Below are 27,925 nucleotides of genomic sequence, written 5' to 3' on the forward strand. Positions count from 1 at the left end.
TGAATTAAAGGGGGTGTTCATATTAAAGCAAAACAGAACTTTTCTGGTGTGTTAGAAGAAAACAAAGCTCTTCAAGACAAACAGTGGCTGTATGGTACCTTAAGGCTATGATTGGAATCAATCAAATGTCAGTGATTTCCCAAAGTGGTCTCCTCATGGACATGCCAGCCGATTCCTGTAAGTATCACATTCTCTTTGTTGTTTTCGTTTAATTTTCCAATTAATTTGACTTCTACAAATTTCAAATCAATCTCGTGTCTTCATTTCGTTAAAGTTTAAAACTTAGTAGGTAATAATTAGAAAATGTTATTTTTTCCGGGTGTGGGTACGATTAATTGGAGTTTTCTTATGAGGGCAACGTACACAAGATTTATATTAATCTCTGTCTTTGTCTCTTTAAATTATTAAAAAGTTTGCGATTTGATGTGGGTGGACTCTGGTTGGACGTGGCGATCCGGCTGTAAAAGAACCAACACACACATGCATGCACACACGCAAAGTTTCAGCCCGCAGACAAAGGGACAGAGCTATAGAAGAGCGGACGAGAACAAATGTTCCAGTTTTGTTCTGTTGCCAGTAGGGTTATTACTTATTATCGAGCTTCCGTGTGTTGACAGGCGACAGGGTAGAGTATCGCGGATGTATGTAGATGTAGACTAGGGCGGATGAGTCAAAAGCGGTAAAGGTTAGAATGTCATAATCCACTGAGAATTTTCTATTCTGTCTACATCACAGCTTGATTTTATTCGACAATATTTACCGAGAAATCGAACCGGAGAGCGAGTATGCAAAACTTCTCGTTTTATTTTGGTAAATTAATTCGTAAAATATTAAGAGATTTTGATGCTTTTGAAATATTTATATTTCCCGAAAAAGTTTTGTTCATTAATATGAACAAAGTTCACGGCTTCACGCATCATTTCTTCGTCCAATTAGACATTGTTTTCTTTTTTTTTTACAACTAGTCGAGGTTAATTTCCCGAAGGGATTTAGGGTGAGGCATTTTGGGGTTGGTGGGGTTGGAGGAAAAAATTCATGAAATTCGCCTGCTAAGCTCAATAGATGGCTTTGGAGATGAATGAAATTCGCCTGCCAAGCGCAATAGATGAATTTTGAGTTTTCTTAAGTTACAAAGAACTAATTCGGGAAAGAATTTTAAGGATTAAAATTACGGATAAAAATGTTCTGTTAACGTTTTCATGCCATAGCATTCCATTTTTCGTAATTATTAAATTATTTAAAAAATGAAAAAGAAATAAACGGCAGCCACAATTCCAACTTGGTAAATAAAAACAAAGCAGACGACTTAATCTCGTACCTTCTTCTTCTTTGACAACTTTTTTGAGCGAGTCCTGTCGCGACCACGGTAGAAGCTAGACGTGCCTTATTCTCTCTCCGAGTTTTCTTTGTGCTATCTCCAACAGTCCGGCGCGAAATTTCATCTCCGCTCCTCTATTATTTCAAAAGCTAAGTCCATCGTAACCCTTTCCCCCAGCTCACTCCCCCAGAAATGAATCAAGTTTTCTCTTTCGGGTCCAGCCCACCAAACAAAAGACCTTTTGTAAAGTCAACACCTGATTTCCCAGTTCTAGGTTCCCGCTCTCCTCCTCCCAGTACTCCGCCTATCCCCCCAGTCATTATTTCGATCTCTGGTAACTCCCCCAATTTTAAAAATATGAAAACCGCGGAACGTGATGCTTTCCATCTCGCCCTCAAATCCCTCGTTGGTGAGGTAGCCCATTCCAACGTTATGTATGGTGGCGACCTTTGCGTCTTCCCAAACTCAATGGATCAACAAAAAATCCTCCTTTCCACCTCCCAGCTAGCAGACAGAAACTTTACTTGCTCCCTCCCTTCGTCTTCCTCCTCCATGAGCAAAGGAGTCATTTTTGATGTCCCAGTTGATGACAAGGAAGAAGACATTCTCGCAGCGCTCTCCAACCAAAACGTCATCGCAGTTAAAAGGCTACCCATGAAAGGCCACCCTGAAATACACTCCAAAACCGTCCTCCTCTCTTTCTCGTCCACCCTCCCAGATAAAGTCAACATGGCCGCACTCATGTACAAGGTCCACTTGTCCATCCCGAACCCATTTCGTTGCAAAAAATGTTGGCGTCTCGGCCACACCTCCTCAAAATGCAGCTCTAATCTTACTAAATGCAAAAAATGTGGGTCCCTTCACGCACCAGATTTTCTCTGCGTCACCAAATGCGTCAATTGCAGTAGTCCTTCCCATGAGTCCGACAGTGAAAACTGTCCCGAATTCCTCGAGCTCAAAGCCATCCTAAAATTCGCCGCATTAAACGGGATCTCTGTTCAGGAAGCGCGTTCTAAACATAAGAGCTTATACAGCCAAACCATCCTCAGAGCTAAACGTAGCTCGCCTCACTCGGACCCAAGTAACTCGAATCCCACCATCCCTGATCTTTTGAGCTCCCAAATATCCTCTCTTCAAGACGAAATCAAACAAGTGAGAGAGATCACTCTCCCCGGCCTAAATGCATCCATTGCCGCCTTAACTAAAGACCTCGATAACACCAAAAAGAAAGTAGCTAATTTTGACCAGCGCTTTGACAATTTCGCCCAAAAACAAGACTCTCGATTCGACTCTATCGAATCATTATTGAAACAACTCACCGCTGCCATCTCTCCACTGACTTCTTGCCAGTCCCCTTCCGTCATTACGGGCAAAGACGTTAACCTCAACCCTGCTCTCCCCACCTCCTCTTTTAACAATAGCCCAATTGAGCCTATGACCAATCCCCCCCTAAGCAGTGTCAATGAATACTTTTCAGAAAACCACCTCGCTTTCTCAAATAACTTGTCTAATGATTAAGAACCTTTCTTGCCTCCAATGGAACGCCCGTGGTTTAACCAAATCCAAGCTCGAGGAGTTCCGTATCCTCCTTAATCAATTTAATCCCGACCTCGTTTTTTTGAGTGAAACTCACTGGTCCCACCATTTTTGCGTTAAATTTAAAAATTATCATACCCTTAAGAAGGATCGCCATATGCGACGAGGAGGTGGCGTAGCCCTCCTTATTAAGAAATCTCTACAATATTCAGTTGCCAACCCCCCGATTCAAAGCTCCCTAGAAATCATCAGCGCGAGCATTTTCACTCAATCAGGAGAAATCGAATGTTTTTCAGTTTATTGTCCCAAAGGTAACTGCTCCCAAGAAGAAATTAACCTTCTCATTTCAAGACCAAACCACTTTATCCTGGCAGGCGACTTTAACGCCCACCATCAACTTTGGGAATCCTCTCCCACTGTCAACATAGCTGGTCACTCAATCAGTAACGCCATCATCGATCACCCCAACGCTTCTCTCATTACCCCCCTCGACTTAGGCACCCGAATCGACCCTAGCTCTGGTAAACCCTCCACTATCGACCTCTTTATCACGTCATCTCAATTCGTCTTAAATTCTAACATCAGCCTTGGCCCCTTCTGCGGGAGCGATCATCTACCGATCTTTACTACACTGAACGCGGACCCCATCCGCCTATCCTCCAAACCTCCTTCATGGATTTTCTTAAAAGATAAATGGCCCAAATGGAACGCTGATCTCGAGAACTGTCTTACTTCATCCTCCTTTCACGCTCTATCTGACCCCAATCAAATGTACGACTCTTTCAAAAACTCCATCCTATCAGCTAGTCACATGAACTTCTCTATAACAAAACCCTCCCCAGAGTCTCTTAGGGAACCCCGTCGGCCATGGTGGTCAAACGAATGTCAAGCCGCCGTCGCATCAACTAAAAGAGCCGAAAAGGCCTGGCGTAAATCCCCACTCTCATCCGAGAAAAGACTAGATTGGAAGAAAGCAGAAGCAATCAAGAAACGAATTATTATCTCAGCCAAAAAATCAGCCTGGTCAACATTTATCAATAACCTCAACCCCCAATCCAACAACAACCATGTATGGCCCTTTATGAGAGCCATGATCGGCCAAGGAAATAACTGTATACCCATAGCTCCTGTAATTAAGAAACCAAACGGCGTCTCTCTTACTTCTCCAATAGATATTGCAGAATCCTTCCTCGATTTTTTCAGCAACCCTCCTGACTCCCTATCCGACTACTCGATCGATGAAGCCACCCTCTCTCCTATCATCAATTCACGTATAGCTGACAACTCCCCTAATCAACTAAATCTTCTCTTCACATCTTATGAATTAGAATCCGCCCTAGTTAAAATCAAAAGTAGATCTACCGGCCCAGACAACATACATAATGAAATGCTAGCCAACTTATCAACCAACAATAAACGCAGCTTACTCCTCTTGTTCAACTCCCTTTATCAACTCTCATTCGTCCCAGAAGACTGGAAGAAGGCAACTGTAATTCCCCTCCCCAAACCAAACAAACCACCAGATGTAGCCAGCTCCTATCGCCCAATTAGCCTAACCTCCTGCTTATGCAAACTTTTCGAACGTATCATCACAAACCGCATCTCCTGGTATGTTGAAAGCAAAAATTTGATCTGTCCAAACCAGGCCGGCTTTAGAAAACGGCGTTGTACCACTGACCACCTTGTCCAGCTAGACCTCGACATTAAAAGGAGCTTTAAAGAAAAACAGTCTACGGTGGCTGTCTTTCTCGACATTGACAAAGCATACGATTCGGTATGGATAATTGGCCTCCTCTATAAACTGTCGAAAATCGGCATTCACGGCTCTTGTCTCGCTTGGCTATCCAATTTTCTCCAAAATCGTTCCATTTGTATCCGCCTTGGTAGTCACTCTTCAGCTTTCAAACTCTTAAAAAATGGTGTTCCCCAAGGCGCCGTAATCAGTCCTCTACTGTTCAATATCATGCTCTTTGATTTCCCTCTCCCTCCTATTAACTCCAAGCTCCTACTCTTCGCCGACGACGTCACCGTCTACTCAAAAGTTAAACGCCCCATCGATGCCGAAGTTACTCTCCAACCCTACTTAGATAAAGTCGCAAAATGGGGAAAAAAATGGAAGTTTAAATTCTCAGCCGCCAAATCGTCCGCCGTATCCTTCACCCGTTCATATAAACCCGGGGACGACCCGCTTTTATTCATCAATGGCCGCCGCATCCCAAACGTATCAAAAGTGAAATTTCTAGGCCTTACGCTCGACTCAAAGCTCCTATGGATAGACCACATAGCCCAAGTAGTAAACAAATGCATCAAAATTAAAAACGCCTTTTCGATCATCTGCAAAGCCTCCTATGCCCCCTCCCTCCGTTCCTTGTCATCGTTATTCAAGAGCCTAGTGCGTAGCCGCATTGACTACGGCTTAATTGTATACGGCTCAGCCAGCAAGTCCCATCTTAATAAAATCGACGTCGCCGCTAGATCTATCCTCCGCATCATCCTCGGTTCAAAACCCTCTTCTCCTACGGAAGTCATTTACGCCGAATCAAATACTGAGCCCGTCGCCTACAGAAGAGAATGGCTCGCCTCCAAATATGTGATTAACCTCAGCTCAAACCCCAGAAATTTAACGTTCAACTCAATAAAAGCTTTGTTCTCATCCTCCGACCAATGGCCAACTAGATGCACCCCATGTCTGCTCTCAATCTGCTCCAATCTTAAATTAAAGAATCACAACCTGTTTAGCCTCTCCTCTGACATCATCTACCCGTCTTCCATCCCCCCTCCCCCTTGGTCTCCCCCTCTCTTCGAATCCAAATGGTTCCCTCTCAAAAAATCAGCCGCCTCAATTAATCCACAGCTCACCTCTATCATCTTCAACTCCCTCGTGGAAAATATACCCCAGCCCGACATCATCATCTTCACCGACGGCTCTGTTAAATCAAGCCCTCCTCGCTCTACATGCGCCATCTTCATTCCCGCTCTTAACTGCTCTAAATCCTGGCTCCTCTCCCAAGGCTCAGGTATATTCACCGCCGAACTCTACGGAATTCTAAAAGCACTCGAAACAATCTACGCTCTAGACCAACTTCCCCCCTGCATTCACATTTTTTCAGATTCCAGCTCCGCCATCAAGGCCCTCTCGTCCCCCATACCCCCAATTCATTGTTGCATCTCGGAGATCAAAAATCTCCTAAATTGTCTCCTCTCTTGTGGCACCAAAACAATTATCTACTGGATTCCCAGTCACTCCGGTATTACCGGTAATGAAATAGCGGATAACCTCGCTTCCGACGACAGCGACCCCCCCTCCAGAAGCCTAATCGAAAATTCCCTATCAACAGGGGAACTCATCTCGTCATCGAAACATTCTTGGGAAAAATCGCTTCTAGCTCACCTTCTCAAATGCAAAAAGCCCTGCGTCCAAATGAAAACCAAGCCTGGCTTCATCCCATGGCACCACTCCAAAGACAGAGCAACATCAACTTGCCTTCACCGCCTGAGAAACGACCACAATCATCTAAACGCTTTCGCTCACCGCATTGACAAAGATGCTGACCCGAGCTGCCGATTTGGCTGCCCAGCCATCGAATCTACAAAACATGTCTTAATCGATTGTCCCACCCACCACGCTCATCGCCTTAATATCGTCCGTTTCCTCAACTTAAATTGTCTCCCCTTGAATCCTCAAACGCTCCTGGGCCTCGACCCCTCAATCAGCCCAAAAACTCAATTTAAACTCAACAATCTCCTGTCAGCTTACCTAAGCAAAACGGGCCTCCGATTTATCGCATAATTCTCAAACCTACCTCATCTCCTCCCCCTCCCTCTTCATCTCCTTTTAAAATCAAATCCAAAAGCTCCGAAACACAGTATTCATCCCCGCCGGTGCATGAGGGTCCTCCAATAATTTATTCGGAAGACCAGATGTCAGCCTTAAATCTGGCTCCCCTGGATCCTAGATGCCAAGGCAGACGCACCTAAATTCTCACCAACCAACCAACAACTTTTTTGAGAAATCAAAAGGTTAAATCTATTGCCACGAAATCCTTTTCGCAAAATGACTCTTGAAGTTGCAGAAGAGTGCACCGAAAAAGAAATCGATGTCATTTGACTTGGGTGCTCAAAAGAATCATTTACTGAGCACTCGGAGGTTGAAAAACTCATTGACGAACTGAGGACGTCAGCCGTCAGCCCAACATCAGACAAACCAAACGGATATTCGTTTAGTGGAGAGAAACTGGCAAAGGTTTTCGTTCATTCTAGATCAATACCAAGAGCAACTACATTTGATCGATTCACACCTCGATGGACTACTCACTAAAATCATCAACATCATTCGAGAGGAAGTGCTGGATTATGAGGTGAAACATGTGGCCTTCCGATGCCTCTACTTTATATCGAAAGTCAGGGGCTACAAAGTTGTAGCAAGACATCTTCCTCATGAGGTAATGTACTATATAGATTTTCCCTGTGATCTAATCGTCTAAATCAAAATTCTTTCTAGACTGCCGATCTGGAGCCTTTGCTACATTACTTGGAAAACCAAGACCATGGTGTGCAACTAAAATGGGAGACTCATTACAGCTTGTTTCTCTGGCTCAGCATTGTAGTTAAAATCCCATTCCACCTTCAGCGATTTGACACCAGCACTTCAGAGCCAATCATGGAAAGGTAAGAACAAAATTAAACAATATTGATGTCTTTTGAATTAAGATGATTAAAATTTCTTTCAGAATTCTGAATGTCTGTAAGAAATACCTGGCTGGGACAACAAAAGCTCAGGACATGGCCTTTTATGTATCGGCAATCTATCTTACAAGGCCTGATGTCAAAGATTCCTATCTACCAGGATTCATCAATTGCGCTCATGAGGTTTGCCCTTTTTTTTTAACTTGAAAATAACTGTCAAGCTTACTGTTTTCATTTCCATCAGGTTCTTACCAAAGATAGTGCTCAGTTCAAAAAAGGAGTTCTTTCAACGTTGGCCGGCGTATTCAAACATGGGCAAAGAGAACAAATGATGGAGCATGCACATGCTGTGCTGCGTACAATCCTGACGATTAAATTCCAACCGTCAGAATTGCTTATACAGTTAAGAAACCGTTGGTGAAGCTGACGCAGCGAATAGGTGAGCCCCTTTTTCGATTCATTTAGCTGGAAGTAATTAAAACGTTTCATGTATTTCTGAATGGCAGGTTTGATATTCTTGAAACCTCGAGTTGCCTCTTGGAGATACCAGCGGGGCAGCAGATCATTAGCTGCCAATCTGCAACAGAGCCAACCCGTTGAGACTAAAGCAGCTATTTCGGTGAATGATGAAGATGACCACGATTACGACGTGCCGGAAGAAATCGAAGAAGTACTTAACGAGATCCTGCAAGCCCTCCGAGACAAGAACCGTGAAGTCCAGTACTGAATTTAAATCGATTTCATTTTTTAAAGCATTCCTTTGTCATGAAAATCTTATTTTTTACAGGTACTCTGCAGCAAAAGGCATTGGGCGGCTGACCAGTCGCTTATCAAAGAACTTTGCCGACCAGGTTAGCTTAATATTAATATGAAGACGTAATAATAATCAGCCTTATTCATTGTTGTTGTGTGGCTTACATTCAGTAATTCATGTATCTCTATAGAAAACACTGAACAATACTATTATTATTACAACGAATTAATTATTAATCGGGTAATTGAATCGATCATGGAACTTTTTTCGTCTTTTTTAGTCGGATATGGCCTGGCACGGAGGATGTTTGGCTTTGGCCGAATTAGGTTAAAATTGTCTTGAATGTTCAAGCTTATATCTGATTGTTAAAAAACAAATTGTCTCCCTCTTCTTCATTTTTAGCCCGTCATGGATTGCTGTTGCCCCAGCGATTGTCTTCTGTCTTGCCTTTTATGGAGCAGGCCATGCTGTACGATGAGTTACGCGGTAACTTTTCCGTTGGCTCGGCTGTACGTGATGCCGCTTGTTACCTCTGCTGGGCCCGATCCTACGACCCGTCTCTGCTCCAGCCATTCGTCCATCAGTTGGCTAAAGCCCTAGTCATCACCACCGTGTTCGATCGTGAGGTCAACTGCTGACGGGCTGCCGCTTCTGCCTTCCAGGAACACGTCGGTCGACAGGGCACTTTTCCTCACGGCATCGACATTCTGACCACCTGCGATTAGTTCGCTTACGTAAAAATGCCTATCTCCAACTCAGGTGAGTTTCATTCTGTTTCAAATTCATTTCATTCTGAAAACAATTCTCTTCTCTCTCCAGTCTTTTCGTGGCGCAATACGAAGAGTACCGGCCGCATCTCATCCAGCATTTAGTGGATCGTAAAGTCATCCATTGGGACACGGTTATTCGACAGCTAACATCTCAGGTATGGCATGGTGGTGCAATTGAACTTTGCTCATTTAACTTCAGTTGTTAATCAGAATTTTTGTTCAGGCCTTGCATCAAATGACGTTCCTCGATCCGGAGAGTATGAAACTGATTCTTTCTACTCAGATCCTTCCTCGCTGCACAAATCCTGAACTTTATTTACGGCACGGAAGCATTTTGGCCAGTGGCAAAGTCATCAGCGCTCTTTGTCAAGTGGCAAAAGACCATCAACGTCGTCTGCCAGATGAACTTGGTCAGTTACCGCTGGTCATTTCTTACTGAATTATTTCTACAATGTTTTCACGATCCTTTAGGTGATGCCGCGATGGAATCCATTACCCAAACTTGTATCGACATCCTGGAGGAGCGTTTCTGGCGGAGTTACGGCGGCGATCCAATGCGCATAGCCGTTTGCCATTTCATCCAAGATCTAATTTCGGGGGGTTTCCCGTTGCCAGACGCTGTAGTCGACCGTTGGTTGAAGGCGTTACGAGAGTGTCTCGCTTCAGCCGATTCAAATGTCCAGCAATCGGCCATCAGCGCCGTCACCGCTTTGATTGGCGAATACTTCCGGCATCAGCCAGTGGAGAAACTCACTGCCTTGTTGAACCATTTCCTACCCGAGGTGACGAGCAACAACCAACAGGCGAGAGTAGGAAACGCACTAGCCCTGGGCTCAATGCCTCGCTTCCTCCTCACCGTTTCCTTGCAGAAAGTCATCCAACTTTTGTGCACCTGCGCTCTCATCACCGACAAGACTCTCCAATGGGCCGAATCTCGAAAAAATGCTCTGACAGCTCTTTCGCTCGTCTGCACAACCGTTGGGATCGCCCCATCCAGCCCAGGTAAAATGACAGACGGCCTCATTTTCATTTATTTTGAGATAAGTCTCAATTTTATTTATTATTACACAGGTGGGGTTGATCAAGTGACACTGGCCGGAATATTCCGCACATTCATCGATGGCTTTGAAGATTACACGGTGGATAGCCGTGGAGATATTGGAGCTATCGTCCGTGAATCGGCAATGTATTCTATTCAGGTTCGGTTTAGAATTCTTTTATTTCAAATAAAATAAATCGAAAGAAAACATTTGAATATTTCTACAGGTTGTTTAGGTATTGACCAACACCTCGCAACCAGACCTACTTGAAGCTGACCTGATCCGCTCCGTATTGCATGCGGTGGCTAAACAATCGACGGAACAAATCCGTCGTAACCGGTTGTTGGCCCCCAACGTTTTTCTTCTCTCGTCTACTGGTACTTACAGAAAACAACTTAATTCTTAACTATAATACCTTTAACGAATTGATGTTTGTTTTAGTGATCCCACCATTCCTCACATTGAGCAGTTGGAAGAATTGCGTTCCATCATTCCACCGCCTCCGCTGGACATTTCGACCGAGAAGGAATGTTTCGATTTGTGGATGAAGGTGATGCGACTCGACACTTACCGCAAAGCCGTCATCACCGGACTTGTTTCCAGCATCGGCAGTCTCACGGATAGTTTGGTATGCATTTGCATTTATTAAGCAACACCTCGAGTATTGCTTATAACCTAACTTGTTGTCTCGCAGGTTAAAAGTTACAGCGCTCCATTCATGAGTTACCTCCGCCAGTTGGTGGCCGAGAACAAATTGGATGAACTGAATTTGGTCACCCGGGATATTCTAAACGTGTTTCAAGAGAATTTGAATAGTGTCCGACTGATGCCGTACATTTTCAACTTCCTGGACCATCTCTTGTCGTCCGGATGTTTGGATTCCGTTTTCAAATCCATGTCACGGTCGCTGTTGACCTTGATTCGTACTGAGATGACCAATGGCGGTAAACCGTTAAAAGTATTCATTTAAATTAAATTACGAATTTAAATATTTAGAAATCTTATTTAGACTGTTGATTATCATCTTTTTTTACAGTTGTTGATATCGTCGGTGGATTTGTACTGTCACCTACTCAGAGGTGATCAAGTGACGTTCGATAAATCAATCATTCACCTGTTAAATCTGCTAGTGAATCGGTTCCCTCGCGTTCGTAAAATCACGGCCGTACGAGACGCTGCTGACTCTGACAGATATTAGCCCGTCGTTGGCCAATCACCAAGACGACATCTTGGCCATTCCCAGCGACACTGACTGGGACGAAGACGTCGAAGCTTTGAAGCCCGTCAAGACTCAGCTTCGCTCACTTTTCATTCCACCGACTTTGAATCCTTGAAATTCTTAGCCTTTCATTCAAATTATTTGCTTATTTAAAATTAAATAACCACCTAAAATTGTGTCATTCATTTATGGGAAATACAATTTCGATTGTTTGGCTGCACTAAAGCTGCCTTTTTTGGTGAATCGCAAGTCTTGCCGAGCGGGGCTTTGGGCTTACTGATCAAGCGTGATAGCGGTTTCCTCCGAACACCCAGCAATTAAACATTTCAGGTTTTGAAACCAAGGACAGCAACTCCCGATGAAATTATGCGACCTCTATCGGGAAACTCGCGCGCACAGCAAGAGATCGGAATTACTAACACAACCATACAACAATATATACAAATGACATTTTACTTCAAATCCACAATGAATGAAAATATCTGCCCTTCGGGAACCTCTCCAAGGAGACTAGGCGCATTGGTAGCAGTTATTGTTTTCTTTTTTTTTACAACTAGTCGAGGGTAATTATTGCCGCATCTTCAAACGCCATCTAGCGATAGCATTTTAAAGCCTTTAGCCAAAAATAAGTAAATAAATAAAGAGAAAACGTTGAGGTGACTGCTCGCCCTTTAAGAAAGGAAAACAACTGTCAGCAACTCAGAAACTTTTTGCAAATAAGAACTCATTCGATTAAAATGGTACGAGAAAAGCAAACTGCTCGTAAATCTACTGGTGGTGCTGGCCAACTTGCTGCCCTTGCCGCACAGAAGAAAATCAAAGGAAGGCACTCCCAACGTATCGCCAATCAAAGTGGCTTGAAAGCTGAACTTTTGAAGAAAAAGAAGCATCACTATCGTCCTGGTGCCCTGGCTCTCAAGGAGATTCGTCGCTACCAAAACTCGACCAATCTTCTCATACCGAGAGTGCGTTTCCAACGACTTGTTCGCGAAATCTCGAAGGACTTCAAACTGAACTTGAGATTCCAGAGTGGAGCCATTGGCACCTTGCAGGAGGCCAGCGAGGCATTTTTGGTGGGCCTATTTGAAGACACCAATCTGTGTGCTCTTCATGCCAGTCGTGTCACCATCATGCCCAAGGATATTCAGCTAGCACGTCGCATACGAGGATAGAAATTCAAAAGCTTGTCCAATTACAAATTCAAGAAGATGATTCAAGAAAAGCAGACTATCCCCAACATTTTATTAACCAAGAAGTAAATTCATCTGATTCACCCTAGTTTGTATTATAATTTTAACTCCCATTTTTGTTTATCAATGGAAGCACATTTCTGACATTAGAAAGCACTGTTATGGCTGTTTGATAGCAGACAAACCTTTTATTGTGTTGAACTTGTTCCTCAATTTTGTATGCGACTGAAACAAATGAATTGAACAATCCAATGTTTTGGTAGGCAATAAATAAGTTCAGTAAAATAATATGTAGTCAAAATCTAGTCTATTATAGTCTATTGTAACTAAAACTTCTAATAATTCATTTTCTTCTTTTCTCAAACATTCTTGCTTTGCACTCATCAGAGCGTATTATTAAATCACAAAGATAAGCTGGAACATCCACAAAAATGGCATTCAATCCCCCATGAACTCCTTTTGTGAAAGAATCATTTAGATTTATAATTCTACTCATATTTAACGATAGTTTCTCATCGTTGTCTGCGTCGTCTTTTACCATTTAGTATTGTCAACTTCACGTTCCTTAAATCATCGTCAACATAATAGATTGAAAAAAAAGTGTAGTAGATTTCGTGACTGCTGAGTGCTGACGACGACAAAATTGTCTAGGGGTATCAAATATCATTTAGTTATTATGAGCCGTTCTGTCGTTCCCTTTCGTTAGTGTCGCCGGGACTCTGAAACCGCTTAGTTTTATTTCCTTATCTCGTGAACTCGACTAATGCAATGCAGCCATAGGTCGAGAAGAATCTGATGGTCAACGGATATTTATCGAGATAGCGGTTCTCATATCGTTGGATTTTTCAAAATTTTATTGCGTCGTTATCAGTCGTTATGTTCCCTCCTTCTTTTGGCCGAACATCCGTCTAGTAGGCGTCTACACATTGAACTAGTTCTAGTCATCATAAGTTAAGTTTCTGTTTCAGTGCTCCTTAAACAGCTATCAAACGAAACTAAATGGCCGAGGAAACTGAGAATGAACGAAGGCAACCACCAGCAGGTATAACAATTACAAATGTTCTAATCTAATCTAAACTCGTGGCGTATTCAAATGTATACATTTGAATACGTGTCGTCAACCACATTCGACACGTGTGTGGAATGTGGTTGCCACTCACACACACACACATAAGTAAGCATTTCCCCAGTATAGTTTCTTAATCTGATTTTCTTTTTTGTTTAAGGGTGCACGCTGAAAGAAATCGAACCGAATCATCGAGTCAAACTTAAATGTTGCCCATATCATATGCAAAGTAATAAAAACGGCGAAAATGATTCGACCAAATTTAGTAGCATTTCACATGGCACTTTTGAAAGTGAGACGCTGAAGGTCTTTATCCGAAAATCTGAAAGAGCAAGGATGAGGGATGGAGATCTTGAAGTCATTCGGGATCTCGCGGCTCTTCGACAGCGACCGAATTTGCAAGAAAATTTCATCCGCTACTTCGCAATGGAAGAAGACAGAGACTTTATGTAATATGTCGCAATACGTCCCATTAATATATTCAAAGAGTAATCTAAAATTCAAATTAATTTTCAATGCTATACAGTTACGTCATCACAGAATGGTGCATTTGTTCCGTGGAAGATCTGTACGGTACCAGAAGTAATGAGGGAACCAATTGGATTGGAGAACAGATTTTTGTGGAAAAAATCAAGAAATCACTAGGACCAAAACAGATCTTATGGCAAGCCACAAAAGGACTGGAATATCTGCATCATTTGAAATATGTCCACCGAAACCTGAAGCCGAGTAACTTTTTGATCGCTAAAATTAGCGACACGGATCAGCCCGACGAGTACAAGGTGAAGCTGTCGGATTTCTCTTATAGTAAACAACCAAAGGAGAGTCCAATAGTTTCTGGCCCAAGAGGATCGAACGGATGGATCGCTCCCATTTCGGAAACAGGAACGATAAAAGCGCCAGAGGATTATGTTGCAGATGACGTGTTTGTCCTCGGATGTTTTTTTTACTACGTTTTGACCAACGGACTTCATCCTTTCGGTAACAACTCGCAAAGAATCAACAGTAATTCTGATCCGGTGTATTGTGCTGCGTGGAATCCATCTCTGCAAAAGCAAAACGAACAAGCAAACTTTCTTTTGAAGCAAATGATCAAGTTCGATCCCAATGAAAGGTGCAGCCTCATCCATGTCTTGAATTCCCATTATTTTCTGCCGGATAATTATTACAAACTTTACGACATACCCGGCGGAGTCAAACCGGGAATCTGCGTCATCTTTAACCAAGAAATTTTTGATGATGTAAATAATTTTAGTGGTTACACTATAAGTAAAATTTATAATAATTAATTTTTTTTTTATTTCAGCCAACAAGCAATCGAGACGGAACTGAACGTGATAAAACAAGATTGACAAGGGTATTCAAGGCTTTGGGATTTGACGTGGAAATTTTCGAAAACTTGAAGAAACAAGATCTGTTATATTATATTGAAGGTTTAAGATCACGGGATTTCTCCGCATACGCCAGTCTCATTGTTTGCATGCTCTCCCATGGAGATGAGAATGTCGTGGAAGGAACCGATAGAAAAAGTTTGAATATCAACGAACTTAAATATAAGTTCAACAGTAACGATTGTCCTTCATTGAACGGAAAACCCAAAATTTGGATCATACAAGCTTGCCAGGGAACTGAAAATCAACCACCTTTGAGGCAGTCTTCTCACAGAAGGTCCGCATCACGATCGAATTTTAGTACCGACGATAATCACCCATCAGGACCGATTCTAGGATTTCAGATTAGCTACGAGCAAAAAAGTATTTGATTCATGACTACATTTTAAACTTAATTGCTCAAGATTTCACTCGATAACTTCTAAAATCCTTATTACATAGTAACCTTTGAAAGAACATCCACAACAAAGACAGAGGGAAATGGATCAGCACAAGAGAATTTGAACAATCGAGCGCCTTTTATGGATTTCCTTGACATCAGAGCCTCTATTCCTGGTTTCCATGCTTACCGATCTGAAGATGGTTGGTCTGAATATCTTATTTTATTTTTATTATAAAAAATTAACAGATATTTATGGATATGATGTAAAAGGATCTATTCTGATTAAATACCTTTGCGATGAAATGAAGAAGGAATATTTATGCGAGAAAACGTCGCCGAATAAAGAATCCAAGGACTTAGAAGGCATCCTGAATAGTGTGCAAGATATTATAAGTAAGGAAACATTGACATCCAAGACAGAATTTGTAAAACAAACTATTGTGAGAAATGTTTCTCTAAATCGCCGGATAAAATTTAAAAAGAGCCATTTACCAGGAAAAGTGACTTTACGTCAAAATGACAGGTATGAATGCCCATTCGACAACTTCTAACAATAATAATAGGCTTTTAAGCGTCCTTGATATTTTCTAATTTTACTATTATTTTTTCCTTGGTCATGCATATTTATACTTACGGTACGGCTCCCGCACATCGTTGCCTAACCGCAGTCGGGACGAAGTACTCGACAGAGAAGTCCATCAATATCGTCATTGGCCAAACATTTTTGATTTACTTACTATTTGGTGGGATTACGTTGCCCGCATTGTCTACCGATAACTATATTTTATCTGTTTATAACCGTATGCCAGTGATTCAGTTTATTTACTTTTTCTTGTTATTTCAGTTCAGTTTAATTTTACTAAAAACTTTTAAAAATTTGTGCGTTTTACTCGATGATGGATGGCTTGAGAAAAAAAATTCCTTAGCTATGACATTATGTTGAAGTAGCTAATATTTACGTTTATAGCACATAATCCATGTAATTCCGTCGTAAACGCAAACGTGCGGGAAATCTAATCGATCTAATTAAACTCTATGTATGTTCAAGTTTTACAGTGTGTACATCTCAATGGTAGAGCTTCCGACTGCAGATGTGGTTGTCCCTGGTTCAAACCTGTGTGCCCCCACTGCCCCCTATCTGTTGATTCGAACCTGTCACGACAATCTTAAACCATTCATTTTAATTGCACTATGCGCTGCGGTGCTCTGACACTATACGTTACAAGTAATAACTTGGTCGATGACCGGAGATGGGAAACTATCTCTCCTCACACACATTTCTCATCTAACCTCACAGAATCCCAAAGGCCTTTATTTCAAACAGCCGGTATTCAGGTTTAGGCGTACATAAGGAATAGGTTACACATTTACCCACATTTTTAATCCTTAACATAGCTATATTTTCCGTAGCCTGCAATACCGAAGACAAAACGAGACCGTTTATTCCATGTTGCATCACGACAATCCTATAAGCTGCTTGTCTCGACAACCATTCTGGCTATTAAAAATATTGTCGCCAGGCTGAATAAAACACCCCCTCGATCTATAATCTATAATGTTCGTGATATTCAGGTCGAATATAACAATATAAATTCTAAGGAAAGAGGAAGGTTTATCAACACGCAGGGACTATCCAATTGAATAGGGGTAATAGTCTACAATGATTGTTTTAATTTGTTTTTGTTTTGTTTTTCTAAAAGAAATAAAATAGCGGACGTCTGTGAGTCTGCAATGCTGTAGTCTCACAGACGCCTATGGAATAAATGAGCGAAGCTGTAGCCAATAATATAGTATAAAAAGTGTTCAAAATACACTTTGCTCTTCGACAAATATAATCGACAAGCTATGTAGGTGCCGGTAACCCGACCAACAGGCCCCATGCATGCAGTCGACTTATGCAAGAGGGACGACAGAACAACTACAGTGCAAAAATTATTATACCATGCGAGCCTTTATTTGCTTTCATTCGTGAGATCTGAGATGTAATAGTGCTGGGAATCGTCCCTGACAGTCCACAAAAACACGACCACTTAGATTTTTACAAAAGATATATTTGACCAGTATTTGACACTAGAATTGGGAAATGTAAGCAGCCAATTAGGCATGCAGGTTGCAGAAACCAAATGTTTGCTTTCGGAATAAAAATATTGTGCCCTACTTCCATTTTCCACAGCCTGACTGAACTGCCCGTGCCCTTATACTCTTTTTTTTTTTCCTTTTTCATCGCTTGCCCTTCTCCGCCCCTTTTATTTCCGTTTACACATTATATCTATTATGTAATAGTATGCCAGCCTATGTTAACCAATTAATTTTGGTAACCGAGAAGCTCCCATTATTCTTTTTATTTTCTTCTTAACCGAAATCCAACACATAGAAGCTCTTGTTGAGCTTCAGATATAGACTCGGATCAGCGTCAAAAGCGTGTTGCAATTAACCTACCATGGGGTGTCGATCCTTCAAAAAACAATAAAAAAAAAAAAAAAAAAAAAAACACGAACATTTTAGGAGGATAGTTTCGGATAGTTTCCATCTGCGAGTGTCAATCTTGGTGTCAATGCCCGGAATAAATCGTCGATCAAGTTCCAGGAATCATCAAGGGGCAGCATATCATCAAGGGACTGAGATCTGGCCGGCCGGTTGCAAATCAAGCCTATATCTACCGGAAATAATTTCAATTGCCATATTCTCGAGATAAAATCTAAATTAATATTTATTTTTAAAATTATTATTGTCGATTATTGTTGCCCAAATTATTACTTAAGAGTTCGGACTGTAGAGTGTAAGTGTAACCGGGTGTAAGAGAAAAGGCAACCCCATTTTCTGGCCGTACATCCAGTTTTATCTGCTTATAAATTAAATTCGTACGTAAGTACCCAACTTAACAATTTTTTTAACTCGTTTTAACTCGAAAGTATTGAACAGTTTTAATTTACAGTATGGCGTAAGTAAAAACCGCTCTTGAAACGCAATGAGTAGGCTAATTATAGTCATCAGCCTACAATTGGGATTACATTTCCAAAAATAAAAACTGTTTAATGGTTTTTAATAACTTGACAGACGTTTCAAATCTCGGTGCAGCTCATCACCCCTTTATGGTGAAATAAAGCGAGATTATTATTTTCCCGTCTAAATTAGGTTAAAAAAATGCAGCTTAAGTATTCCCCCCCCCTCCCAGATGTCATAAATATCAATAGGTGACGATTTCTTACCCCTCAAAACGTCATCAGCCATGACTTGCACAGCACTAGACTTCTATCTTCCTATCCCTCGCGCTCTAGGCTTCCAATCAAAATATTGCCCAAAACAATCTCTGAAACGTTAGGGCTACGTAATGTCATGATCGTTTGGACTACGTTAAGATTTGCTTTCTTTCTTCATTATTCAACGGAAATCAGTCAGTCTTTTCCACTCGTTAATACAAACGTGACGTGTATCGACGTATCCTGTTTGTGTAATATTCTACTTTATTAGACTAGTTCTACTCAATAAGTAATCGTAATATACGATAACGTATCATGTCATTCACATGTTTTTCTCCGCACGTGGCACAAACTGGAAAGGCATCGTTTATAATATCCTGGATTGACGAAAACCCCGCAAATCAAGATTCCCATCGCGAGAAATACGGCACTTCTACCTCAATCAAAACTTATTTTGGACAAGTAAACCTAAATTTTTTTTTTTTTAAATTTCGTGAATGAGTGCTGCGTTCTTGTAATGGAAATGAAAATGGATGTAAGAGATAAAACGTCTAACCTTAACAAGCTGTTAGTGAGCGTTATGGCCACAAATGACGGCGTTGAAAAGAAAATGAAATTCCAAGAAGGAAAGTGGACAGTGTCTTGGGACACTCCATTACCTGCTAAGTGCAGAAAGTGCGATGAGTGGCCAATGTATAGAAAGCTCGATGGGGTGCTTTTTGATATTTGTATTGATTTCAACCCTTTACGTCATTTACAAACATCAACGAAAACAAGATCAACGCAGCATCTTTTGAATCTTTTAAAAAACCCGGAAGGCGCTGATGTCACTTTCAATTTCGGAAATCAAACTCCTCATCAAACTTTGAAGGGACATTCACTAGTTCTCGCTGCCGGTAGCCCCGTACTGGCAGCTATGTTCCAGCATAATTTTAAAGAGATGAATGCGGGAAAAGTCGTGGAAATTGCGGATATCAATTCGGAAGTATTTGCGGTTGTTCTCCAATTCTTATACACTGGAGAGGTTGACTTGAAGAATGCGGATGCAGCTGAAGTGATGGTGGCAGCGGACAAGTACGCCATCGATCCGTTGAAGGAAGAATGCGCTTCCTGTATGTCGGAGAATTTAACGCTGGAAAATGTTACTTCCCATCTGGTGTTGGCCCATCTCCACAATGTACCGACGCTCCAAGAAGCCACCTCGGATTTAATTGCACGAAACGCGAAATCTATTTGTTCAACAGAAGATTGGATGGGAGTAATCAAGGATTATCCTGAACTGGCCTTTGCTGTCGTTCAGCGCATAGCAAATTTCTAAACGAACATCGTTGAATCGATTTGACACGAATAATGTGAGATTTAAATTCTAAACATTTGATGTATCACTATCATTTATTATTGACCTAGATATTTTGTTTTCCTTTTTCCATTTTGATTATTTTTTGATTCAGTATCATTCATATCGTAAAATTTGTGTTATAATAAACCAAGCTGTTATATGCTGTATCTATATTCTCATTCACGTTTACTTTGTCTTCTGAACGCACATTTATTTCCTCTTCATTTCGATTCGAAATACGGTGAGACCAGCGACCTGTTTTTCGTTTTGGGTAAAAAAAAGGACCATTTACTTACTTACGCTAGCACTATCTTGCTTTAGCCACACGCAGTAATTAATTCAATACCGGATTTCTTATACTCCTTAAAGACCTATCGTTCCTAATATTACCGTACGAGGACTCATGCGACTTGTGCACATTTGACGGTAAGGTGATTTTCCTCCAGTAAAGTAGCCCCACAAACTTTACGCTGTTATCATTCTGTTCAGTATTGAAGATGGTGTAAACCAAAATGAAGTTGGATAATTCAAAATGGAAAGTTTCCTTCAGTATAACGTAAAACACCAGTGTTACAAAACATCTCATTCTACGATTGTGGTGAAAAGAGAATCGAAGCATGTCCTCGATAACCTTCGGAATCTTTTTATTGAAAAGACACTGGCTGACGTTACATTTAAGTTTAAAGAACACGAAAGAACAAGTATACCCCGTATTAGACCTAATCAAAGCTCGCACATTGCTCGTCGCATTCGGAAGCCTCGTCCTTGCACCATGTTCTAAAAAAATGATTTTAGAGATAAGTTGGAAAAAATTTGGAAAAAATATGGAGATCAAAATATCCAGCCCAAACGTTTTCGAACATCTTATTCGCCACTTTTATAACATAGATGATGGCTAAACTGCTAGCCGCTCCGAGAATGGATTCTTTGAAAGAGGAGTGCTCGTTGCGTCTCTCACGAACTCTCAACGTTGGAAATGTCGTACAAAATCTCGTCTTGGCTCACCTTCACAAAGCTCCTCGATGCTACACCATCTAGCTAGTACTTCGCATTTCACGTCGAAGACTGCAAAGCCTCGGATTTTTGGTTGGGCGATGGAGTGAGGTACTATCTTTCGCTCTATGAAATTGGTTCCTTTACGGTCCCTTCTTTACATCGTTAAATGTAATGCGAAAAAGTTAAACGGAAATCGGATGCCAGAAGAAATACAGAAATTTTATTCTTTTAGCTTAAAATTTTGAATTTTCGTCACAGAATTTAAATTTTATCGAAAGAAAAGTTTTCTTATATGTACAATATACTCAGCTAAACTGTAAAAATTACACAGGCTGTTTCTGTCTCTGTTTCTTAAATTAAATATGCACGTAAATAGTAGGTACCCACCTAAGAGTATAATCGAGCGAAAATATTGAACAGTTTTAATGTCCTAAATGGCGTAAGTAAATGGCTAAGTAATTAGTCAAATGATAAATCCGAGTGAAATGTTTGTATTTTCCGTTTAAAAAAAAGTTAGCTAATAAGGAAAAAAGTAAACATTGCGAGAGAAAATTTCTTTTTTTCAGTTTTGAATTTCCCTTTGCAGTTGTCTCTTGATGGTCGGTAAATCACGAAAATAATTTGGGGGAATTTCAGGACAGGGTTTGAGGCCGTATTTTTGTGCGATATATTCGTTGTACTTGGCCAGAATGTACTCGCGCAAGGGCAATTCTTCGTTGATCCGAGGATCTTTCCATCCGTTAACCACTTTGGCATAGTCTCTGAATTTATGAATGACGTTTTCGTCTTCGTTGGGAAGACGAAACGTCTCGTTTTGTTCATAAGATTGACTACACGTTGTTGATGACAGTTCAAGGCTTTTCGAACAATGAACGCCAGCAATACCTGCTGGTTGATGGATCGCATCGTGGGGCGTAAGTTTGGTGTCGTGATTGGCCGCTTCGATGCACAAGCTATTACACATTGTGCAATAGGCATCACATCGTGGAAGGGCTGCCGGATCGTTCAAGTCTTTCATGTACTGGACGACTTTTGGGCCCAATCTCTTGGCGAATTCTCTCTGTTTTGGAGGAAACTTTTGCTTTTCGATAACTTGTATCAATTTGGAAGTGCATGCTTCCAGAAATTCCTTCTTTTCTTCTTTGTCACAGTCTTGATATTCATCTCTGCAATCAATCAAAAATGCCGAAGCTAATAGTTCACTCTGCAAGTAACCATGTAGAAACTCGGTTCGCAGTTGACCGACAAAATCCTGTGCCCTTCCGCTGTCGACTTCCAGAGTTGCTAGGGCCGCTTTCTCGATGGCTTGTGTCACGTGACTTGCGAAACTTCTCCATTCTTCATCGGATCTGGGGACCTTTTCAGCGATCAGTCTCTGGAGCACGGTTTGGTACAGCCGCTTAGGTTGATCTATGTAATCAAGCACTTTATCAACTTCCTTCTTCTGGAGCAAGTCAATCAAATAGAGGTCCATGTGCTTTTGCATAAATCGGGCGTCGTACAACCAACGCTCATTGCGGATTGCTCTGAACGTTTTCAGCACCATTTCCTCTCTGAATGCTAAAGATTGAAACAGATATGAATTGATAATTATAAAACTAATTTCTTTATTTTAAAAATCGAAATCAATAATATCACTAATATCGTCGCTATTAAAATATAAAAAATGATTACCTGAAACAGCGACCTTCTCCAAGGTTCTTTCCATGGTGGCGACAAAAAGCTTCGAATTTTCCAAACCTTGTGAAACCATCACGAAGTATTCACGCATGCATTCTTTGTCAGCTTTGAGTTTAGCGAACACGGAATTTTCAGCTTCCCACTCTTTTTCAATATATTGCATCAATTCGACTATGAGCGTTTGGCCGTAATTGTGCATCGCTAGTACCTCGGAATAGGAGGAAATGTTTTTTGAAGTAATTACCGCGTCCACATCGCTGATTACGTTGTAGACGATGCTGTCGTCATAGCACATTTTGCCAGCCGCAATTCTGTTAACATTGCGTAGACAGATTCGTAACACTCTCTAAGAAACGCTGTGTTCTAAAAGGAAACTAATGTTTTGCTATATCTAAACATGACTTGTTTGTCACCTCCTCCGACACACGATGTTTAGAAATTTTTTTCGAAACAAAAATGATTCCCCCCAACCAAACACATTTGTTTTCTTTTTGTTTTTAACCTAACCGCCCCGAAAGAACCCCAGGCTATGCTGGAAGCCATGGCCTTGTTATCCCTCCTCTTATTTGCATATTTCTCGAAATTCTTAAAAAATTTTATTTACATAAAGAAATGAATTAACTTCAAAGTTGAATACCTTAATTTGCAGCTAATGCATTTATACCTAATTTGGTAAAAATCTAATCTTCTGCATCCTCTATATATTCATTTTATTAGAAAAACAAAATCATTGAGGGGACAATTCCAAACATAGTTTCAAGAAAGCCATAAATAACTTTTTCAAATAACTACGATTCAAGAGATTAAGTACTTAAAGTCCCAAAAGTACTATCAGTCAACATACTTTAATACAATTTGTTTAAAAAAGCTTTTCATTACATACTGTTTCTTTCTTATGCTATATGTATGCGTATTGCCTAAACATACGTAACGTGCATAGGCACGGTGCGTGAAATGGCCTATACATCTAGTTTGTCCGTCGATATAGTTGACTAAGCATATCTATGCATCGAGTGTGTCGCCAAATGGCTCACATAATGTTTTTTAATTCATTTGTGTGGTGTGTGTGATGGGTGCTACAAATCGAATTGGAAGTGATGTTTGGATATTCGGAAAAATTTTCAAAGGTCCCAACGCCCATCGTCTAATATGCCATGATTGTGAACGATTTAAATATATCTAGAATGGCACAGTGGATCAGCATCGAACTGGGACCCAGAAGTCCCGAGTTCAATACCCATCGCAGTCATATTTTTTATTTCATAAATTGTGTGAAATTTGGACGAAACAAGCCGTTGATAATTGTCTGCTAGGATCGCTAGGATGTATACAAACTAAAGATAAGGTTTGCAATAAACTTGATTATCAAACCAATTCACGCGATATATACTTATTTCATTTGTTGATGTTTCAAAATGTTTGTTTTTTACCTCCCGCCAAAGAGATGCAAAAAGTTAACATTTTTACCTTTTCTTAACGCAATGTTTAGTTAAATCATGTGTCGTTTAATGAGGGGCGTTTATTAGGTTTAATGTCAAAAGTGGCGCGAAGGTAAAAATGAGAAAAAGAAATTTACTCCATTTTTTAAACTTTGTGTTTCCGTTTTGAAAACATAGAATTTAGAATATTTTCAAAGCATGGTCATGTTTCCCTTTTTCAACACAGCGTTTCTTAGAGAGCATGAATCAATGGCGTTTCTCGTTATTTTTTTTTCTGTTGGTTTTAAATTAAGTAACTGGGAAAATTTCATTCCCATTTTTTCCAAAAGTGTTGGATTACCATCGCAAGTCCGACCATCTACGTGGGATTGTCCATCACCAGCAACCGCCATCATTTCAATTTGCCTCGTTTTGATCACGTTGCTGTTTTGATAGACCTTCTTGATTTCTTCTGGTATGTCTTTTGGAGGGAAATGTTGCTGAACCTCAAGCAAAATTCGAGCGAACATCTCATCGAATTTTTTATTTTTGTCCTTTTCTGTCCATTCGGAAACGTTTAAATTCGTCGACTTGAAGAGCTCGTTGATTTCCTCGCGCATTTTCTTCTTGTAGCTTTCCACGTGATGCTCGTAATTAAACAGCGTATTGAAACTCGTTTTCAAACTAAATTTCCAATTCCGCTCCTGGCCTAATTTATTCATTTTCCACAATTCTTTAAATTGAAGACTCCACTTTTCACGGCCTTTTCCTTTCAGAATCTCTTTCACTTCAACGTCCAAACGTTGTTCGGTTGGCATCACTTGGTCACGCAGTTTGGCCTCGAACGACGCTAAACGAATTGCGTTGCTCATTTCGTCTACCGGCGCTGAGCGGATAGTTTTACCTTTTTCTTCGATCATGCTCCTCTTGATACTTGCGAACGATTCAAGATAGGCTTCTGCTAATTTTTGCTCAGCTTTCTTGTACTCGGATTCCAATTTATCGAACGTGATGCGCTCGACCACCGTGGCGAAATTGAAATTGAAATTGGCAGAGCCGATGCACTTCCAAACTTCTTCGATGTAGCCGGAAAACTCTTCAATTGACCTGCTTTTCCAGGATTGTCCACTCTCGTTGTTGACGACTCGCCGATGGATGTGTTCCCGGAACTGGATGAGAGCCTCACCATACGCAGCATCTGGGACGTCTCCGGGGGGTTCGTATTCTTTCTTGACGTTTCCAAGAATGCAAACGTCACTGCAACCAGATGAACTGGACGTGTCAAGATTGAAATTTCCGAACGGACTCTCTGATTTCAGATTAGTCAAATTTCCAGTCAATTTCTGGACTTGACTAAAGGCCTCGTGAAGGGAAGTTCCCAATGTTTGAATGATATTGTTCAATTTGTTCTTCTGCTTTGTGTCGATCCTGTTGTAAACGAAGCACATCCTAGAACTGAGTCGACCGCCATTATCTTCTGCCAGCTTCGAACCCTGGTAGGCCAGCAGAACAATCGGCAGTATTTCTTTGATGGCCGCATCGTTCTCACCCGGCGTGACTACGATGGTGGCGTCAGCTAGTAAAATACTCAAAGTGGCCATTTGATTGTCACGTTTTTCGCTACCGGGCAGGCCGTGATACTCTGGTGCCCGAGTCCCCTCCGTGTCCAGCAACAAGATGTAGTCGTACTCCGGACGACCGTCGACGGCCAGCAGCTGCATGTTGACGCCTCGGGTGCATTGGCCGACGCTTGTTCTCATCTGGATGCCGAACATGGTGTTGAGAAGGGTCGACTTGCCGCTGCTCTGGACGCCCATAACGGACAAGACAAAGATGCGCTTCCGACTAGCCTCTCCGATTAACGAGCTCAATTCGTATAAAACCTCCGTCACCCATTCCATGTGGATCATGTTGGAATCACCGTCGAGCAGCTCAAGGCAGAATCCGTCCAGTAAATGTTGAGCGGCTAGACGGGGTATGTCCTGGATCGTCTCCGATCGCCTTTCTGGTTCCATGGCCGTGTAAAGGTGACTCAGTTCACGCCACAAATGCTCGATATTGAGAATGCTCTCAATTAAATCGATTTTAGCAGAATATAGTTCGCGTTTTAATGACTCTAGAGCATTTTCGTTGTTTTCGCGAGCCAATTCCTCGGCGGATCGATTCAAATTAGAAACTTTGTTCGAAAGAGGAACGAGTTCCCGCTCACCGCGTTCGGCCAGTTCCTTCTCCAAGACACGCAGGGACAAAACCCTAGAGCATGAATCTTTGTTGCTAAGAAGACCAAGAAAAAGTTGCAGTAACGAATTATTTTGAACGTGATAAGTGTCGGCACGGCGCTTGTCAATGCAATTTTTGATCTTGGCATCTTCGCGTAACTTTTCTTTGGTCGTGTGGTGCTCCATTTTTGCCTCTTCGTGTTTTGCCTGTTGCCGGAAGTTTTTCTGAAGCACAAATTCCGTCATCTTAATTTGTCCAAGGTTTTGAACGGCGATACTCGATTGGATTTCTAAAGGAGAAACGCATTCCAGTGCGCTGAATCCATTATCTTTTAAAATGGGAATTTCGTGCAACGTTGGTCGGTTTTCGTCGGTGCATTGATCTTTTACTGCTTTGATCACACTCGCTCTTAACATGTTAAGGGTTTTGCCTGGCAGCTGGCCGTCGATGCGCAAGTGATGATGGGATCCATTTACTTTTTGCATTTTGTAGCGCATCTCTCCGACCGACGGTTTCCAAACGCAGACGAAAGGGACCGCATCCAGTCCAGGGACAGAATTTTCGGCTCCGGTGGTCGTCTCTGCGTTATTTGCCGTTAAAAACTCTTGTAAAAACGTTTCGCAAAAGCTTCCCTGCTTTACGGTGGAATCTTCAATCAACAAGTAATCGGCAAAACGTTGCAGGAATGGCCAAAGCGCAAGGAAATCTCCGATGACGTGAATGACTATGACGTGCTGTATTTTTCCAGAGTTGGCACCTTCCACCAACAGGCATCCGTAGCCGATCTCGGCTAACATTAAGTTTTGGGAGACACTGCCGTTCGACAAATCGTGGCGATGGAAACTTTCAATGTTGAAAAGATTTTTGAGGATCTCGCTGGTCTGGCTTTCGCATCGCTGCCGGCAGGAAATGACAGCAACACGCAACAAGGTCTTATCCTCACCCAGACGGACGTTATCGACACCGGGAAGGGAGACGTGCCTCAGTAAATTTAAATGGTGCTGCTTGGAATCGGGGATGAACAAAGGGATGGCCGTCCTCCTCTCCAGTAAAAGTCGGAAAATCTCGACGGCACCAGTTGCGTCGAATTCGTCAATCAGCTGCAATAGAGTATCGTACATGCTCCGACAAGAATCCATTTCTGAAATTTGATTGGGCATTGCGAAGTCTTCTTCTTCCAACATGCTATCAAAAATATTTTCATTGTTCAGTTCGGTATCGTTCAAATTCAGTGCAAAATGAAGGCGATAACGCAAACAGTTCATTAAGGCGACCGTAGCTTCCTCTTCCTCCTGCGCTTGGTTACTGTCAAAAGGCCTGTCGATCAGGAAGGTGGCGTAAGGTTTTTTCTTCTCGGGCGTAATAATTACGACCTGCTGTTGTTCGTTAGGCTCAACCGCTACTTCTTTTTTTATCTTTCTTCGTCCTCCTCTACGTCTCGTTCTCCTTTTCTTTTGTCTCTCCGGGTTGGAAGCTTCTTCCATTTCCACAAGTCGATTCTCTGCCGGCAGAAATTCTGGACCTCCAATAAGTGCCAGATTCCGATGCTGAAAAATCAAAAATGAGAGATTTCCAAATGTAAGTTTTGAACTACAGAACTACAGCAAAAAATGAGGCGTTACATAGTTGAACGTTGGACACTTAAAAACCTCACTAAAAAAAGAAATTGATAATGCACATACCTTTTTACAATTGACGAGTATTCACTCTTTATTTTACT

General features: G+C 41.5%; 6 protein-coding genes across 6 annotated transcripts; 5 read left to right on the forward strand and 1 right to left on the reverse strand.

The window, feature by feature from the left end:
- The first annotated feature begins 6,935 nt into the window (after nucleotides 1-6,935).
- LOC124312422 (tubulin-specific chaperone D-like) lies at nucleotides 6,936-11,548 on the forward strand. Its single transcript, XM_046776931.1, has 14 exons — nucleotides 6,936-7,296; nucleotides 7,356-7,522; nucleotides 7,585-7,723; nucleotides 7,785-7,880; nucleotides 8,019-8,055; nucleotides 9,044-9,053; nucleotides 9,114-9,219; nucleotides 9,288-9,474; nucleotides 9,536-10,066; nucleotides 10,136-10,263; nucleotides 10,331-10,481; nucleotides 10,546-10,732; nucleotides 10,799-11,048; nucleotides 11,114-11,548. The coding sequence occupies exons 5-11, from the start codon at nucleotides 8,040-8,042 to the stop codon at nucleotides 10,337-10,339; spliced, it is 987 nt and encodes a 328-aa protein (XP_046632887.1). The 5' UTR covers nucleotides 6,936-7,296; nucleotides 7,356-7,522; nucleotides 7,585-7,723; nucleotides 7,785-7,880; nucleotides 8,019-8,039; the 3' UTR covers nucleotides 10,340-10,481; nucleotides 10,546-10,732; nucleotides 10,799-11,048; nucleotides 11,114-11,548.
- LOC124310757 (tubulin-specific chaperone D-like) lies at nucleotides 10,401-11,302 on the forward strand. The gene is made up of 4 exons (XM_046774722.1): nucleotides 10,401-10,405; nucleotides 10,546-10,732; nucleotides 10,799-11,062; nucleotides 11,141-11,302. Exons 1-4 carry the CDS (start codon nucleotides 10,401-10,403, stop codon nucleotides 11,300-11,302), a joined length of 618 nt encoding a protein of 205 aa, XP_046630678.1.
- A 399-nt stretch (nucleotides 11,549-11,947) lies between the features above and the next one.
- Nucleotides 11,948-12,801, forward strand: LOC124312499 (histone H3.3-like). The gene has a single exon (XM_046777029.1). The coding sequence runs from the start codon at nucleotides 12,061-12,063 to the stop codon at nucleotides 12,493-12,495; it is 435 nt and encodes a 144-aa protein (XP_046632985.1). The 5' UTR covers nucleotides 11,948-12,060; the 3' UTR covers nucleotides 12,496-12,801.
- Nucleotides 12,802-12,900: 99 nt separating this feature from the next.
- LOC124312315 lies at nucleotides 12,901-16,399 on the forward strand. Its single transcript, XM_046776795.1, has 7 exons — nucleotides 12,901-13,555; nucleotides 13,740-14,028; nucleotides 14,106-14,820; nucleotides 14,886-15,333; nucleotides 15,412-15,552; nucleotides 15,623-15,875; nucleotides 16,021-16,399. Exons 1-7 carry the CDS (start codon nucleotides 13,513-13,515, stop codon nucleotides 16,127-16,129), a joined length of 1,998 nt encoding a protein of 665 aa, XP_046632751.1. The 5' UTR covers nucleotides 12,901-13,512; the 3' UTR covers nucleotides 16,130-16,399.
- Nucleotides 16,400-19,081: 2,682 nt separating this feature from the next.
- LOC124310758 (speckle-type POZ protein-like) lies at nucleotides 19,082-19,870 on the forward strand. Its single transcript, XM_046774723.1, has one exon. The coding sequence runs from the start codon at nucleotides 19,082-19,084 to the stop codon at nucleotides 19,868-19,870; it is 789 nt and encodes a 262-aa protein (XP_046630679.1).
- A 2,836-nt stretch (nucleotides 19,871-22,706) lies between these two features.
- On the reverse strand, nucleotides 22,707-27,719 carry LOC124312285. Its single transcript, XM_046776757.1, has 2 exons — nucleotides 24,250-27,719; nucleotides 22,707-22,910 (listed from the first exon to the last, which is right to left on the reverse strand). The coding sequence occupies exons 1-2, from the start codon at nucleotides 27,687-27,689 to the stop codon at nucleotides 22,829-22,831; spliced, it is 3,522 nt and encodes a 1,173-aa protein (XP_046632713.1). The 5' UTR covers nucleotides 27,690-27,719; the 3' UTR covers nucleotides 22,707-22,828.
- Between the last annotated feature and the right edge of the window lie 206 nt (nucleotides 27,720-27,925).

This window comes from Daphnia pulicaria, chromosome 8, assembly GCF_021234035.1.
Source record: "Daphnia pulicaria isolate SC F1-1A chromosome 8, SC_F0-13Bv2, whole genome shotgun sequence".
NCBI classification, from domain to species: Eukaryota; Metazoa; Arthropoda; class Branchiopoda; order Diplostraca; family Daphniidae; genus Daphnia; species Daphnia pulicaria.